The 16172-nt window shown below is 36.1% G+C and overlaps 1 protein-coding gene across 1 annotated transcript in view; it reads left to right on the top strand.

The window, feature by feature from the left end:
• The first annotated feature begins 2465 nt into the window (after nt 1-2465).
• Nucleotides 2466-16172, top strand: part of LOC110111293 (GATA transcription factor 17) — a 36596-nt gene continuing 22889 nt past the window's right edge. The window contains exons 1-5 of the mRNA XM_020843090.2: nt 2466-3057; nt 3232-3318; nt 3462-3577; nt 8838-8963; nt 9616-9721. Of these exons, the coding sequence (XP_020698749.1) occupies nt 2653-3057; nt 3232-3318; nt 3462-3577; nt 8838-8963; nt 9616-9721 (840 nt within the window). The 5' untranslated portion in view covers nt 2466-2652. The remainder of the gene's footprint in view (nt 3058-3231; nt 3319-3461; nt 3578-8837; nt 8964-9615; nt 9722-16172) is intronic.

Below are 16172 nucleotides of genomic sequence, written 5' to 3'. Positions count from 1 at the left end.
CTCAGAACAATCACCTTCCAGAGTTATATAAAAAATCAAGAAGCCTGTTGCCTTCAAGATGATTATCTAGGATCAAATTCAAAAAACTTATGATTATATATATGATGTGGAGGTAATTCCTTTGTGTTAGAGTGTATGGAGGAAGGCTTCATTAGTGGGTGATGACTCATGGAAGTCCCACTGATGAAGAGATTATCTTATACCTCCCACGGGGAACTCTTCTTAGATCAATATTCATAGTTCATGATGTAGGGCATTATGAGAGAGGTCAGCAACATGTGGTTGGGCTAAGTCTACGTGGATGTCTGGAGGAATGTGAGATTGTTGACCTGTATGCAAAGGATGGATAGAACTTGTTATGTCAATAAGTTTGTTATCTTGATGTGATTGTGAATGTCTCCTTGGCGGAGGAAGAGGAATCTCTGCATGAAGATATTAGAGTTGAACACCTTCGGCCAGTGGTGGATCTCAAGGGATAAGAATTCCTCTTATTGATCTAGCATCAGTTACCGAGTCTCTCACAGAAGTTAAAGGATCTCATTTTTGAAATTCTTCCAGCTTTCAAATACGCTCCTCCAGGGAAGGCCCTAAAGTTCCTTCTCTAGCAGCGTTTTATCCCCTAGGATAAAAAGAGGCAAATAGTTGGCATCCATATTTTATACATTGATTCTTGGATTGATGGGTGTTGTGCGAGAGGCTCCCAAGATGCAATTGCTATACTTGTTGGTCATTGAACTAGACAATAGGGGGATTGTGTTTCACACAAACTATGCTAAACTAGTGTCGGCAAGAATATACTTGAAAAGAGAGTTAGAAATTTTTGTCTAAACGGTGTACATATAACCATAAAAAATAGAAGAAAAAAAAGGAACACCATAATTTTTAAATGGAAAACCCTGAGAAAGGAAAAAACCATGAGGGCATGCCTAGTTGAAATGATTCCACTAGTGTTTGAATGGATTACAAGTGACTAACTCATCCCTGAAATTGAGGATGATCATATTACAATAATCAACCATCGAGTTGAAATCCAGTTATGAGAAGATATCAAAAATTTAGCAACGTTTAGTGGTTGGACGGAAATCCAGCTTTAATTGACGGTATGGTAGAAGTCTAACATCAATCAACAGTCAGGCAAAAATCTGACGTCAGTTGGAGTTCATGAAGAAGTTCGATGTCAGTCGACGGTTAGGAAGAAATCCGGCATCGGTTGACTGCCAGGTGGAAGTCCAACGGTGGTCGAGGAGGAGTCTGGTGGTAAGAAAGTTCTCTTCCTTCCCTTCTTGCTTGGGTCCCCCTCATGAGAAATATGAGGTGTATTTATAAATTTCTGAGAGTGTAATGACTAGTAAATTGGAGAAAGATCAAGGATAAATTGGGAGTGGTTTGAATGGATGACCGATGTTGATTTCCTTGATCATGAACTATTTACCGGACATTTGAATGTTTTAACGATAATAGAATTTGACAATTTTGGGCTCGTTGGATTCGTCTCATCGAGCTGCTCTATTTGACTATAAGCATGTCACATTTAAAAACTATTTGGTAATCCAAATTATGTATTAAACTTTCCAAATGTGTTTTAGGTTTTTGATTTGGACCCATTTGAGCTCGGATTGGGTCGAATTTGGTGTCGTTGGTTTGTATTTTTTAGACGTTTAGTTCAACTATAAATTTGCTGAAATCAAAATTCATATGATCTCAAATTAAAATTTTGAAGTTTCCAACTTGATTTTGCCTTGAGATTCTGACCCGATCAAGATAGTTTTTTGATTATATATCAAAGTTTCATGTAACATACTTAGATGTTGATCCTCATTCTTACCTTATCTACATGAATTAATTTTACCACAAGGAAAAAGAAAGAAGTAGGTTGAGTAGATACAAATATGACAAATTCTTATTTCTAAATGTCTTTTTTTAGTCGTTTTTGTATATTTTTTCAGGTATGAGAATATTATATAATGATAGAAATATATGTACCATGATTATTGTAAATGTATCTTTTTGATTGTATTGTCATATGATATAAACTGAAAATTTATTTATGATTTTATTTGACATATTTTTATAATAATATCGGCTATGTATTATTATATATAAAAAATTACTTCTAAATAAATTTTGGGTATTATCTATGTTGCATCTTACTCATACTTAAAAGTGAGTCAGATTCAAATCAGAACAAATATTACATAATAAATTTCAGATTGGACCCAACCCCACAAATATTACTCACATTATATAAAAACAGTTTCGTTTAACTATTGCTTCAATGCGCACGGATTTTAGTTAGGTAAGCACACTCCATATATTTGATAACAAGGAACCGTACGCTGTCATGACTGGCTTCGCCGAACACGCTGGGCCTTCCGTAAATTCCGACCGACCTATCAGATCACCCACATCACCGCACCTACAACCTGCACTTTGGGGACCTACTAAAAGTACTACTGCAGCTCAAAAAAAATAAAACTAGGAATGAAATTCCCAACCGAGCACACCGGGTACTCCAGATATCTCACTATTCACCGGCGAGCTTTCCCTAAACTCTATTATCTGGAACTGATTGAAGTCGTATTTCTCTTCCGGCAGTTTAAATTGATTACGGACTCGTGAATCCGTCGGCGAGAATTCGTACTTCGAAGGGTGATGAACCAAAATTCTAATCCGGCAGTGGAAGTGAAGCTTGTGGCTGCTGGAAAGTATCCGCCGGGTTGCCGAGGCCAGGATTCGATCGCCGCACGCCAGGTGCTGGCTTCGATGACGATGCCGGGGCAGATCGACGGTGGAGATGTAGGCGTGAGCTCTGATGGACAGGGGATCCTGCACTACACGCGAGAGCACGACGAGAACAATTGCGGCGGGGTGGAAAACGGAATGGATGAGGATCAGAACGGCATGATGGAGAGCGAGGGGATGGAGGGAGATGGACCGTCTGATCCGGGTCATCCCTGCGATCCGCAGGGCATGATAGTTCCGCATGGCGGAAGCAACCAGCTTACGCTTTCTTTCCAGGGCGAGGTTTATGTGTTTGATTCTGTCTCCCCAGAGAAGGTCTCCCTCCTCTCTCTCTCTCTCTCTCTCTCTCTCTCTCTCTGTGTGTGTGTGTGTGTGTTTCCCCAACTCTCCTTTCTCCCCTCTCCATAACTATCTTCAAGATAAATGCCACATTTTTGGTAGCACAAAATAATGAAACTGTAACTTTGGTGGCATTTACACATCATATAGGTTCAGGCAGTGCTTCTATTATTGGGAGGACGGGAAATCTCTAATAGCTTGGCTGCATTCCCTTCAACTGCGGATCTAAGCACTAAGGTATTGTTAAGTCAACCTTAAGCATTTGGTTTACTTACCTTTTCTTCTCATAGATAGGTTAAGGGTGTTGAAGTACAGCTAAAGCAAAGTGTATTTGATTTAGCTGAGGAGGGTTTAACTTATGAGACTCTTTGGATTTTTAGCAACGGTCAAATCTACCCCATAGAGTTGCTTCCTTGATGAGATTCCGTGAGAAGAGGAAAGAGCGGAATTTTGATAAGAAGATACGCTATACGGTTCGGAAGGAGGTTGCTCTTAGGTAACTTTAGGCCTCATCTCTTTTTAGTGTTATTGATTTCAAGTGCTGCATGTTCATTCTTTATCTTTCCTACCTTTCCTAATTAGATGGTTTTTGAATAGTCTTTGAAAACTTAAATTGAAGGTTTCAAATTATTATAAAATGGCAATCTTTATAAGCAGTGTCCATAGCATTTGACTAGCTTTTTTTTTTTTTTTTTTTTAATTTAAAAATTGGCATTGTATGAACTGTGACTGTGGTTATTTGTATGTACATTTACATGCATCTAATAATTTGCGTGGTTTGATTGGTATTATACTATTATAGATATGATAGGGTCAGACGATCATCACATGCAATGCCATGGAAAAAAAATGGAAATTAAATTGTTGGCTTGCTGTAGTGAAATGGTTTTAAAAACATAGCATGAATACGATCTCTACAGGAACAAGTATTGATACTCCTCAATTTAATCGGCATATATTTCATCATGTGCATCTTCTTTCTTATAGATGTATTGTCAAGTATTTTGGGACCTTTCTTATTCTATTCAAGCTTTGGTCGAGAGCAAACGAGGAATAATATGATCAAATTTAGCTCATTTATCTCTCTGGTTCACATAACATTATTGAGATTGCTGGCAAAATTTAACAATCATTTATATTTCACATGCCTTCTATGCTTAGACTGGTAACCATCTAGGTTTTTATAAGACTTTTGGGTAAAAAAATATATGTCAAAATATGCTAGAATATCCATGCGTTATTATTATTTTTCTTTGATTGGTAGACTTTATCCCTTATTTTCATCTTCTCTTCATAAGACAATATGATTGCACAACACCGGATTTGCTAGACACCACCTTAGAGCTCATTCAAGGTAAGTGAGGTGTTAAAAAGGAAAAACCTATATCCCTTAATGATATTATTTTAGTTGTTCTAAATACTTTGAAAGCTAAAATTATAATTATTATGTTACAATATGTTTTTAAAAACAATAAATTAAATTTTCATTGCATTCCAACTTTAAAAATTTAGTTGAATAGGTTATCTTTGACCAATGAAGCTATTTAAGATTGTAGCATTTTGTACTGTGGGATGATATAATATTTTCTAGTCTATCCCATTATTATCTTCATCTTTGAGTTTGCAATTGTCCAATCTCCTATTTCTTTTCTTCCTTTGACTCATGACTCATCCTTTTTATTTTTAAGTTTTACAACACTAGAGTTTGGAACTCTATTCCCTTGCACGCTTGATTGATCTAATGTATTTTGTAGTGCATATCCTTGTTTCTCCAACTTCTGATGATATATTATCGTTTTCTCATGTCCAATGTCATTGTCAAAGACTTGCTCATCTTCAACATTTGAAGTAGTAACATTCACCTATCAAATCAAGGCAAGATATTCTTCTAGGAAACATTACTTATTAAGGCATGATGCTCGTTAAGACAGCACTTAGTGATGGGGCCTACTTGGGAGATGTGCAAGATACGGTAGCCTTATGTCATTGTCATTTCCACATGTCCAATGTCATTGTCAAAGACTTGCTCATCTTCAAAATTTGAAGTAGTAATGCGCACCTCTCAAATCAAGGCAAGATGCTCTTCTAGGCAACATTACTTCTTAAGGCAAGTTGCTCGTTACGACAACACTTAGTGATGTTGCCTACTTGGGAGATGTGCAACCTTATGTCACATTTTCTAGGTGCTTAGGAGAGCACCTGACTTACATTTAACATCATTGGTTCCAAGACAAATATTTCTTGTTAGTATTTATGCGCTTAATTTGTTCGTATTGATTTAAGAACATTCCAAGCTGCATATTCGGCCTTGTTGACAAGAACCATTTTTTCAATTTTTTGTCATTTAGAAAATTTGATAGCCAATGTAGTATGTAAAGTTAGAATTGAACACCACTTTGTTCTCTTTACATATTGGAGTACTAAGAAGCCTTACAAATTGTCTTGGAGTACTAAGAAGACTTACGATTGCTTCCCTGCTGATTCAACTATGTAGGATTGTGGCCTGGTAAATGGTTAAGTTCTCCATAGTTGAATAGGGCCTAATGCTAATGCCATGGTAACTTCAAAAGTATGCTTTAGAATGGTGTTATTAAAGCTTTAAGGCCTAAATCATTGTAGATGAAAGCTGAGAAGTGGGATGCTCAACTTTTAAACTAAGGCACCAATTTTTGAATAAATATGGCATAGAAAATCACAAGAATTTTTTTGTAACTTAAATATTCATACCTATAATATATTACTACTACGTTTAAAAGAAACTTGTGGGTTTTATTGTTAGAATACTTTATATATTATTAAAACAACTCGTGGGTTTACAGTTGAATGATTTTAGCTATTCAACATTCACGTTTATTTAAAAACATCAGGTACCATTCATTGAATCTTATAATTCAATTGAGAAAGATCATAGCCAAAGTTTCTTATAACAAGAAAAAGTTGAAAACAGATTTAAATTCAAGCCAATAATTAGTAATGCCCATAATTCAATCTTAAATGCAAAAATTTATAACAAAGGGAAATATGTTTGTAGTATTTGACTTAGTAATTTGTGTTTAGCTTAAATGAACAAAAAGAAAACTTGAATGTCGATAGGAATTGAGGCTATACTTCACGTACGTTTTTTTAAATATTAATATTTCATTTAGAATAAATTGCATGCTTTGTTAAGAATTGTTATTCGGAAAAGGACATTATAATAATTTTATTTAATCATTTGACTCAAACAAATTGCATGCTTTGTTTGGAAATATATGAAATAACAATCAAAGGTACAACACTACACAGAACACCAATACAATGCTACACACTATCCTAGAAATGCTTCACCTCCTGACCGAATAAAGGAGAGCAAGGTCGAAAGGCTTTGGCGAGTTGTCTCTAGATGAGCTCTGTGATGCCGAGTATATGAGGGCGAGTATGTTGGAAAATACTAAGAAAAATAGGGGCTAATGACTAGCAAGTTCGTTGACGTGTCTGGCGACTAGTGTGGAAGCTCTGCGATTACCCTAAGAAGAGTAGATTGAGTGAGATATTGTCATGGGAAGAGATAGCTTTGGCTTGGACGGTTGAGGTGAGATGAAATGAGGGTTTGTAGATAAATGCCTTGATGTAGCTGAGTTTGAGAACCATCGCCTTGGAAGAGAGCGGTTGGCTGAAATTGGTCCAGGAAGGTAGTGAGTGTTGAACTACAAGTTCTAGAGCGGAATCCTCAATCTGCCCTTTGTAGGGTGAACTCTATGGAGGACTGGGTGAGTGATGCCTATTGGTCATTGCAGGCGAGTTCACCTGCAGGATCTAGGCAAGTTCCACCTATGAGCCCCTTTTGAGGGAAAATTCGTCTGTCATGATTTGCCGACTACCTACTAAACACTTATAAGATTATATGTGAGTATATAAATAATACCTATATGATGTTACTTTAAGGAATTATTCATGACATCTCCTTTGAAAAGTGTAAAATAGTAGAAGAGGATTTTTTTCTTTGATCAATAACTGAATCACTGATCTTACGTCATATATTAATGCTTGCACCTCTTGCAAACTTTAGTTTGTGGCTTTTTAATAAAGAGAGGATAAAAAGAAGCTTCAGCGGTTGGAGATTTCTAATAACAAAAATTTAGTGACTGTAAGCGAAGTAAAGCAGTAAATTGAGGTTGCGGTGAGATTAGTTTGAGAATAGTACTATAATAGAATAGGATTTAGCCTCCAATTACCATTGATTACCATGCTTATTGGACCATGTAATTATCCTAGCATGTTGTGCTGTCCAATTTGGAAAGTTTGAATCAAGCCCATCAAAACCAGATTTTTTTTAAAACATGGTGGATTTTGATGCCCACTCACACAGCTGGGATGGTTAATTGCATGATGGTATGCAGTTAGTTTGGGAACCAAATGAGTGTAAAACAGCTTAAGATAATCTGGTGGGATAAACCTTATGTTGTAGACTATTCAAGAATTTAACTAAGCTAGAATTAACATCCGAAAAGGCTATAAACAATGATCAGTGCATGGTGAGGAAAGAACCAGAAAGATCAATTTTGGTGCGTTTAAGATTGATGCTAGTTATGTTTAAAGAGAAAATAAGAGATTGGATGTTAAAGAGTATTGGAACTCCTGAATATTTCCTTCTTATGTAAGCCAATTCTGGAATATCCTCTTGCATACCATCCACTGAAATATTAATCTTATAGGTGGCTTTAAAATACGTTGCATTGAAGTGAATTGTAGTAATATTAGTTTGTTTTGTATGAACTCACTTCCTGTGAACTTTGTTTAAAAAATGAGAACTTAACTTTCTTCCTTTTCATCCAAACAAACACTTGAGCTTATTTTTTTTAAATTGTGATCCAATTACTTTTGGACACTTAAAATGAAACAAACTAGCCCTTCTAGTACATATTATTGTTTTTTTTTTGTAACTTGTACTTTAATTTGCACTGGTGGTATTAAGTGTTTGAATTTCCTTAAAAAATTTAATAAATTAAAATTTACTTCTGTACTGTTCAGTAACTGCTTGTTTACGTATATATGCGGAAAAGCCACTGATTGTCTTTCTGTTATTTTAAGACTCCTTCGAAGTTCACCATCACGAAACTTATGAAATTCTTGTCAGTTGAACTCCCTTGGGTGTAAAGAGGTTCTTTTGACTAGTTCAATAAAGAGATCATGAAAAATGGTTGTGATGGTGGAAATCTTGGATTGTTGCATGAAAGAAGAAATAGTTTACAATGTGATATCTTCCCTTGTAGAGTGGTTTAAACATTTGCCTGGTAGTTATTTCATTAGTAGGTCTTGTTTTTAGGCAACGGTGAATAAATTATCTCGTAGAAATTTTTTTTTGATATGTAATTTTTAGCACCACCTTTTATAATTCTTATAGAATATCCTACTACTGAAACCTGGTCAAAGGTTATAGAATTTCAGCCTTTAAGTCTTTAATCAGGAAGAGAGGAGTTGTTTTTATATTTGAATTTATCATCCTTAGTATTGTATATTTGGATTTCATTTGTCAGCTCTTAGAGATAAAGGTGGTATGTGAATCTTTATTTTCTAGTAGTTGCGTGCTAGTCACGATGTTTTTATTCAATCACACCTGTGAATGTGGCGGTGATACTAAACTTGATCAATATGGTTATGTTGTTTTGATTAAACTTTAGTGATGAAATTTTTTATTATTAGCGTTTCATTTTCTTGCAGTTTAAGAGTTATTGTATTTCGCATTCTTAGATTATATATTATCTATCTTATCACAGGATGCAGCGTAGTAGGGGGCAGTTCGTATCATCGAAGTCAAAGACCGAAGTTGTAACATCTGATGTTATCAATTGGCCTAACCAGCACTGGGACATAGTAGAAAAACAGCCTCCATCAGCAGTAGAGTAATTCTTTTCTGTAGTCTTTGTATTAGCAAAATAAAGTTCATGAAAGAAAAATTCTTTATAAGCATATCAATTTGTTTGTCTATTGATAATCTTCTGTTTCGTTATTATATCAATTTATATGTTAGCTTTTGGCAAATTTCAACTTTTTGGGAGGTTTGCTCTTTGATTTCTAATATGAGTGGTTGAGGCTCTTTAGTATTAGCATTTATCTTTGCATTTGCATATACACTAATAAAGCCCTGTGAATTTTGTAGGGACACAATATGCATTTTTCATCGGGTTTTTTTTAGCTATGTATCATTTATTTAGGATTATTGCTACAATCCCCAAAAACCCATACAAAAAATCTTTGAGTTGTCCACTTTTTAAGGTGGATCAATGAAAATAGGGAGTTTCATATATTTTTCTTTAGAAATTGTTTTTATTGGATCACGTAATTAAAAGTTGATGTGGCTTGAGTTTAAATTTAGGTTTTTTAAGAGTTTATAATATTTATATTTATTGAAACATTCTCACTTTTGTTTCATGATCCGTCTTTTTGGCTGCATGCGGTATTTTTTTTCCTTTTACTTTTCCATTTTTTTAGCTTGTTTTTTACTATTTTAGCCTGATTTATATGGTTGTTAACTCTTAGTTTTTTGTTATTTAGATGCCATCATTGTGGCATTAGTGCCAAGTCTACACCAATGATGCGGCGTGGACCCAATGGACCAAGAACCTTGTGCAATGCATGTGGACTTGTGTGGGCAAATAAGGTATTTGTCCAATTTAATAACTCGTTATTTATTGAGCAAACTTTGTAGACTTTCTTTTACTTCATCATGATAATATCTTTAAAAGTGCTTTGCGAACCAAAATTCATAATACCTATATATTTCTATATTCATATTTGGTAGAAGTACTGATCGACTATGTAAATGATAGGAGATACTTGTAGATCTCAAGTATTCCTATCAATAGAGACGAAATCAGCGAATAAACTCACAAAATATGATGGGGAATCACACCAAAGATAGTAGTTTTATAGAAGAAATCAACGGAACAAAGAGAAACAAGATACAACTGATCTTCTATTCGAGAGGAGGATCATTCTCTCCCAATCCTTAGACAAAGCTAAGGCCCAAGACACCAAGATGAAAATTCTCACAAGAACCAATAATCAAAATATAATCAAGTATACAATTAATTAATTAAGCCAAAATTCTCACAGGTATTTGTTCACAGCTCCGTAGGGGTCTCTTATGGTCTCTCCACTGGTACCATGACAGCGGCTTCCTCTCCAAACATAAGCTGGATGCTATCAACTTCTCGTCCTCCGTCAGCCTATTGATGACAAAGTACATTTCTACCTTATAGATCCACCCATTTGCATCTTCCCCCTAAAAAATGGGCATCTTCAGCTCTCTCACCTTTTAATCTCCCATGTTTCCCCTTATTTATCCATAGTTCCCCTTTCCTAAGTGATTGGCCCTCCCCAAGTCTCCCGATCTTCCCTTCCCCTTTCATGCCCATAACCTCATTCGAATTCCCTTCTCCTTCTTTCAAAATCAGCAACTCGGCAGCCATAATTTCCTTCCCTACATTCCCAATCAGCACCCCTTGGCTCCTGCCCTCCATACCCATGCCTTTCCCCAAACCTACCTACTCTATCCTCCTTCTGGAAAGGCTTCAGATGGGATCTTCTACTTTCTCCCTCTATGATCTCCACCTTGTCTTCGTCCTTACGAATTTTAGAATTCGTATTCTTTTCTTCCGGCCCTTTTGCCCATGAAGCCGTCATTTGGTTGTGGATTTCCAACATCTTCTTCATCATATCCTGTAAATCAGCTAACGGCCCTTCCATGGAGGAATTATGTCCTCCACCGTTATCTTCATCTGATTCATCTTCCATTCCAAGCGTTCATCCAACACATCTACCTTCTTGGACGTCATAAAACAAAATTTTTGAATATTGCTCCCCAAAATAAGTAAAAATTTTTTCTTCCGGATAAAATTTCACTGCTGAAATTTAAAATAAAATAGCCCACAATGGTCCCAAGACTGCTATGATACTGATTTGATTGGAGTTACTCGTAAATCTCAAGTATTCCTATCAATAGAGAAAAAATCAGCGAATAAACTCATAAAATCTGATGGGGAAGAACCTATGATGCACCGACACTTCTCCTCAAAGAGGCGTGCAGTGTCCGACACCGTGTCCGACACGACACTCGTCTCACACTCCTCCGACACATGTCGGACACGTCGAAAACGTGTCCGATTAAAAAAATATTAAAATCAAATTGGACACGTGTGTCTGACACGCGTATCTTAAATATTTTATTATTTTTTTAAATATAATTTCTTATATTTGGCGAGATTTAAACTAAATTTATTATTTTCTATCCACAACACCAAATCAATGTCTGCATTTAATACCCATTCATCGAATATTCTCATTTTCATTTCTCTTTGACAGTGAAGGTATTTTCATCTCATCTCTTTTTGTACAATTACAAATCTTTCTCTTGTTGAACCAGAGTTGAAAGCAGTGATATTCAATGATGATAATATTGAAGGCAAAAAACAAATCTCTAAAGTTAATCCTAGTAGTTGAAGCTTGAATGCTTGATGTTGTAGTAAGTAATTATTTGCTTATATTTTTGTGATTGTACTAGATATTTTGTACTAAATATTTTATATTATAAGCTAGACAAGTTATCATGTCATTCATTTATTATTGTTTGTCATTTTTAATATGATATTACATTAATATATATACACTATATAAAAAAATGTATTGCCGTGTCCGCGCTGTACCCGTGTTCTATATTTTCTAAAAAAGCCGTGTCCCGTGTCCGTGTCGCCGTGTCCGTGTCCATGCATCATAGGGAAGCACACCAAAAACAATAGTTTTATAGAAGAAATCAATGAAACAAAGAACAATAAGATACAACTGATCCTCTATTCGAGAGGAGGAAAATTCTCTCCCAATCCTTAGACAACGCTAAGGCCCAAGACACCAATAAGAAAATTCCCACAAGAACCAATAATCAAAACATAACCCTAACCCTAATTCTCTCATCCTATTTAAAGCATACAATTAATTAATCAAGCCAAAATTACTACAGAGCCCTTGCTGCCCCCTCCTTTCCCTCTAAGAAGTTTGAATTTGAATTCTTAGTGGACCCCACTCGTATCTCTCTGTCCTTGCCGCCGCCCCTTCTGGAATAAACAAAAATCGGTCCACTAGTAAGTTTTTTACTTTAGAATAAGACACTTATATTATAGAAGTTGGAATTTAATTATTATATAACTAAAGTAAGTTGAAGCAGTCCTTCCTTCCTAATGAAAATTAATTTCTTCATATAGCAATAATTATGTTCTAAAACTATAACAAAATTTCAATTTGCACAAAAAATGTAGTTTTATAGTGATTCGATTTCTCAATAAAGCCTACATATACCCCTCAAGCTCCTTATAAAATTTTCACTAATTCACAGTTCATCTTGTGTGACAAACTCTCATAACTCCCTTTCCCAGCAAGACGTGAATCCTAATCTTTTTATTAGGATCAGGATCTAATCTACAATATCTGTCATTTTAAAATGAAGGCTGAATCTTTCACAACAAGCAATATGTGGAGAATATAGTAGAAATTTGTGGGCTCCGAAAATTCACATACCAGCCTCTCTGCGGCCCCCTTTCTTTCTTTTTTTTCTTTCTGGTTGTTGAGGAGAGTTTTAATAAGTAGGTTTCAGGGCAAATTTTTAGAAGGCAGATTGAGTTTTAAATAAGACACTACCCAGAGATTTCTTCCTCATTTTGTGAGGACTTTATGATCTGAGTTTAGGTTTCCTATAGGCGTAAGCCCCTACTCCCGATAACGAGAGAGAACTTTCAATTAAGGCTAGTCGTCAAACAGATACATAGTATCTTGTGTATAGTAGCAGCTTATTTTAGTATTTGAAAATTTAATATTTAAAATTAAAAATTTACCACCTTGTACTTAAAGTGTATGGTGTGGGGAGTGATGATAGATCCAATCAAGATCCCATGGTTTCATCATCCCGGACCATCTTCATCCCTGGTCTTCTAAGTTAGAGGAGGTAGTTGACCCAACGTAACAGAATGATCCTTATCGATAGTCATGGGTTGCTTCATCCAAGGGAACCTACAGAGCCCTTGACCCAACGTAACAGAATGATCCTTATCGACAGCCTTGGGGTAAATATTTATCTAATGAGACAAATTTGAATCCACCTTAACTAACAGAGAGCTTTGTGCTCTATCGGTCATATCTTATTGATTCAACGCCATTGGTAAATATACGTGCTCTGATCATGATCAAAATTTAATGGTGTCATTTGGTAAAAAAATTACTTGGTTAGAGGATCCCGGTCATAATCGTTTACCTGTGGTGCCATTTGGCTACAAAATCACTGATTATGGTCACGTGTCACGCCCCTATTGGCCTGAAATGGATTGAGAATGAATATCAGTAATATTCCTGACCAAACATTTGCTCTTTGTGAGCTGAAGTGATTTTCAGATTTGTCCACATCGGTAAATTATTGCGGAGGGTGGATGTATATTTTTTCTTTAAGTATCTTGGTGATTTATTTCAAATTTAGATATTGACATCATTGAGTATATTTTATTGGAATTTGTGAGGCATTTTCAAATATTTGGGGTCTCTTCCAGTTGAGATTTTCTATCAACATGATCATCATTGGAGTTTTTATGTCTAATTTTATCTTCTCGGTTGAACCTTTTTGACTCTGTCTACCTGCCGACAAAGGATCAGGTCTGTGGTAGGCTTTATGCCTCTGTTAGTGAATTTTCTTCTAATAGAGCTTGAAGGTATAATATGGGTGTATAAAACAAATATCTTGGTCAATGTCGCAACCGTATATTTATTCATTAGTTCGAGCCGTGTCAACTCCTATCTGCTCGCATAGGAAGATCGGGCTTGAACTTAAGTTTATTTTTTTACCCGTGCAGCATCCTCATATGTCATGTGTGAACCTACGACATGCTCATCGGGTCCCATATAGGTATTTGCTGTTACATGTATTTTGCATGATACATTTATATGATTGTTATACATATGAAGTAGATGTATGCGATGCATCTGCATGTATCATGTATATTGGCCTATGTATTTTGCATTTGCACACTATGTAGTTGCAGCATGCGATATTTTTTTGCATGTAGATTAAATATTGCATGATATTACTTGAATAAAATCCTATGCATCTTGCAAATACATGCAGGAGGACACTCAGCTACGCATGTACGACATATTTGCATATAAATGTAATATTGAATGACATTTTTGAATGAAACTCTCTGCCTCCTACAAATGCATGCAGGAGTTTATTTTAAATTGCAATTGCAATGTCAAATGACATGCTTGAACGAAATCCTCTACATCCTACAAATGTATGCATAATATGAAATACATATCAATGTGTATTTTAATGTGTGAGAGGGGTGTTTTCTTGCATTTTTAGATTTAGCTAGCTATGCAGGCCATTGCCATAGTTGTCAATGCGCAAAATAGCGCGCGTCATGGCGTACGGCGCGGCGCACCTACTGCGCCATGTTCATGACGAGGCGCATGTGTTTAAAATAGCGCGCGCTATTTGCGTCACATGTGAGCCATGGCGTATGGCGCACGGCACAAAATTGCGCGCCAAATTATTTTTAAAATTCATTATACTTATGAATATTTGTTATATTTAAAAATATATTTATATTTTAAGATAAACGACTGTTCGTTGCCCTAATTTCACGAAAGATTTTCTGTTTGCTGCATCTGCCGAACACATCCCGTAGTCCCGAAGTCGAAGTTACTGAATCTGTCCCGAAGTCGAAGGTTTTTTTTTCTATTTGCTGCATTCGCTACTTCTGCTGAATCCAGCCGAATCTGTCCCGAAGTCAAAGTCGCTACTTTCACCAAATCATCCCGCAGAGTCGTGCTTTCGCCAAATACGCCCCCTCCGTCTGTTCCAATAAAAAATCTTACCAGCTGACTCTGATTTGCAACCTCCGTCAGGCCATATGTTTCGCACATCTCTGTTGTTTTGCACGACTATTTCTTATAAGAATTTACAACTTAACAGGTATGCTCGGTACCGTTATGTACATGCGCGGTACCGCTAGGTACATGCTCGGTACAGCTAAGTACATGTTCGATATTGCTATGTACATGCTCGATACCGCTCAGTATCGCTATATATATGTTCGGTACCGCTCGGTACATGCTCTGTACCGCTCGGTACATGCTCGGTACTGCTATGTACATGCTCGGTACTACTCGGTATCGCTATGTACATGCTCGGTACATGCTCGGTTCCTCTAAGTACATGCTCGGTATCGCTTTATACAAACGACTTATGAATTTCAAAATTACTCTTACAAATAAAATTTGTTTCGGGGGCGCTGCCCCCAGAAACTCCTGTATGGGCGCTGCCCCTTGACCTCGCGACCTGATCGAGCAGTACCGGCGTGTACCTAGAGGTACCGAGCATGTACCTTACCGGTCGATCCCCGTCAGGGAGCGCTCTCTTTGGTCCCCCGGCAGCCCGGCATATTATGTAGTTCATCTGGATGCGAACATAATTGGAGTATTTTTGAACATGTAAGTATTTTACAATGTATGTGTTATTTTTTTATATATGTTCAAAATATTTTAATTGCAGCTTCATAGCAAACGAAGTAGCAAATTGGGTCATGGTCGCTTAAAGGATTTAGTTCATGTGAAATATAATAGAGCACTGATTCGGAGATTCGATCATCGTGATGTGATTGATCCTATTTCTTTGATTGAGATAGATGATGCAAATGAATGGTTAATAGAAAAATTAGATGATGAGTCTGATGAAGAAAATGACTTTATTGCTGGAGATGAAGATTTAACTTGGACAAGTGTTGCTAAGGCTATTGGTGTTTATGATAAAAGCTATAATATTCGGGAAAGATCTAAAGGGAAAGAGAAAGAATCTTCAATTAGGCATGATATTGCTATTGAGAATGAGGATGAGGAGGGTGATGAAGAGGATTATGAAGTAGGAGACAATGTTGATGAAGATAATGAAGCTTTTTTAACATTTGCTGATGATGATGATTCCCAAGAAGAGTAGAATAAATTCTTATTTGATTAAAAAAAAATATTGTAATATTTGAATTATGAGATATTTGGATGTTACTTAGTCAAACTTA

Source organism: Dendrobium catenatum, unplaced genomic scaffold, assembly GCF_001605985.2.
Source record: "Dendrobium catenatum unplaced genomic scaffold, ASM160598v2 fragScaff_scaffold_716, whole genome shotgun sequence".
Taxonomy (NCBI): Eukaryota; Viridiplantae; Streptophyta; class Magnoliopsida; order Asparagales; family Orchidaceae; genus Dendrobium; species Dendrobium catenatum.
This window is presented reverse-complemented; position numbering and strand designations above follow the sequence as displayed.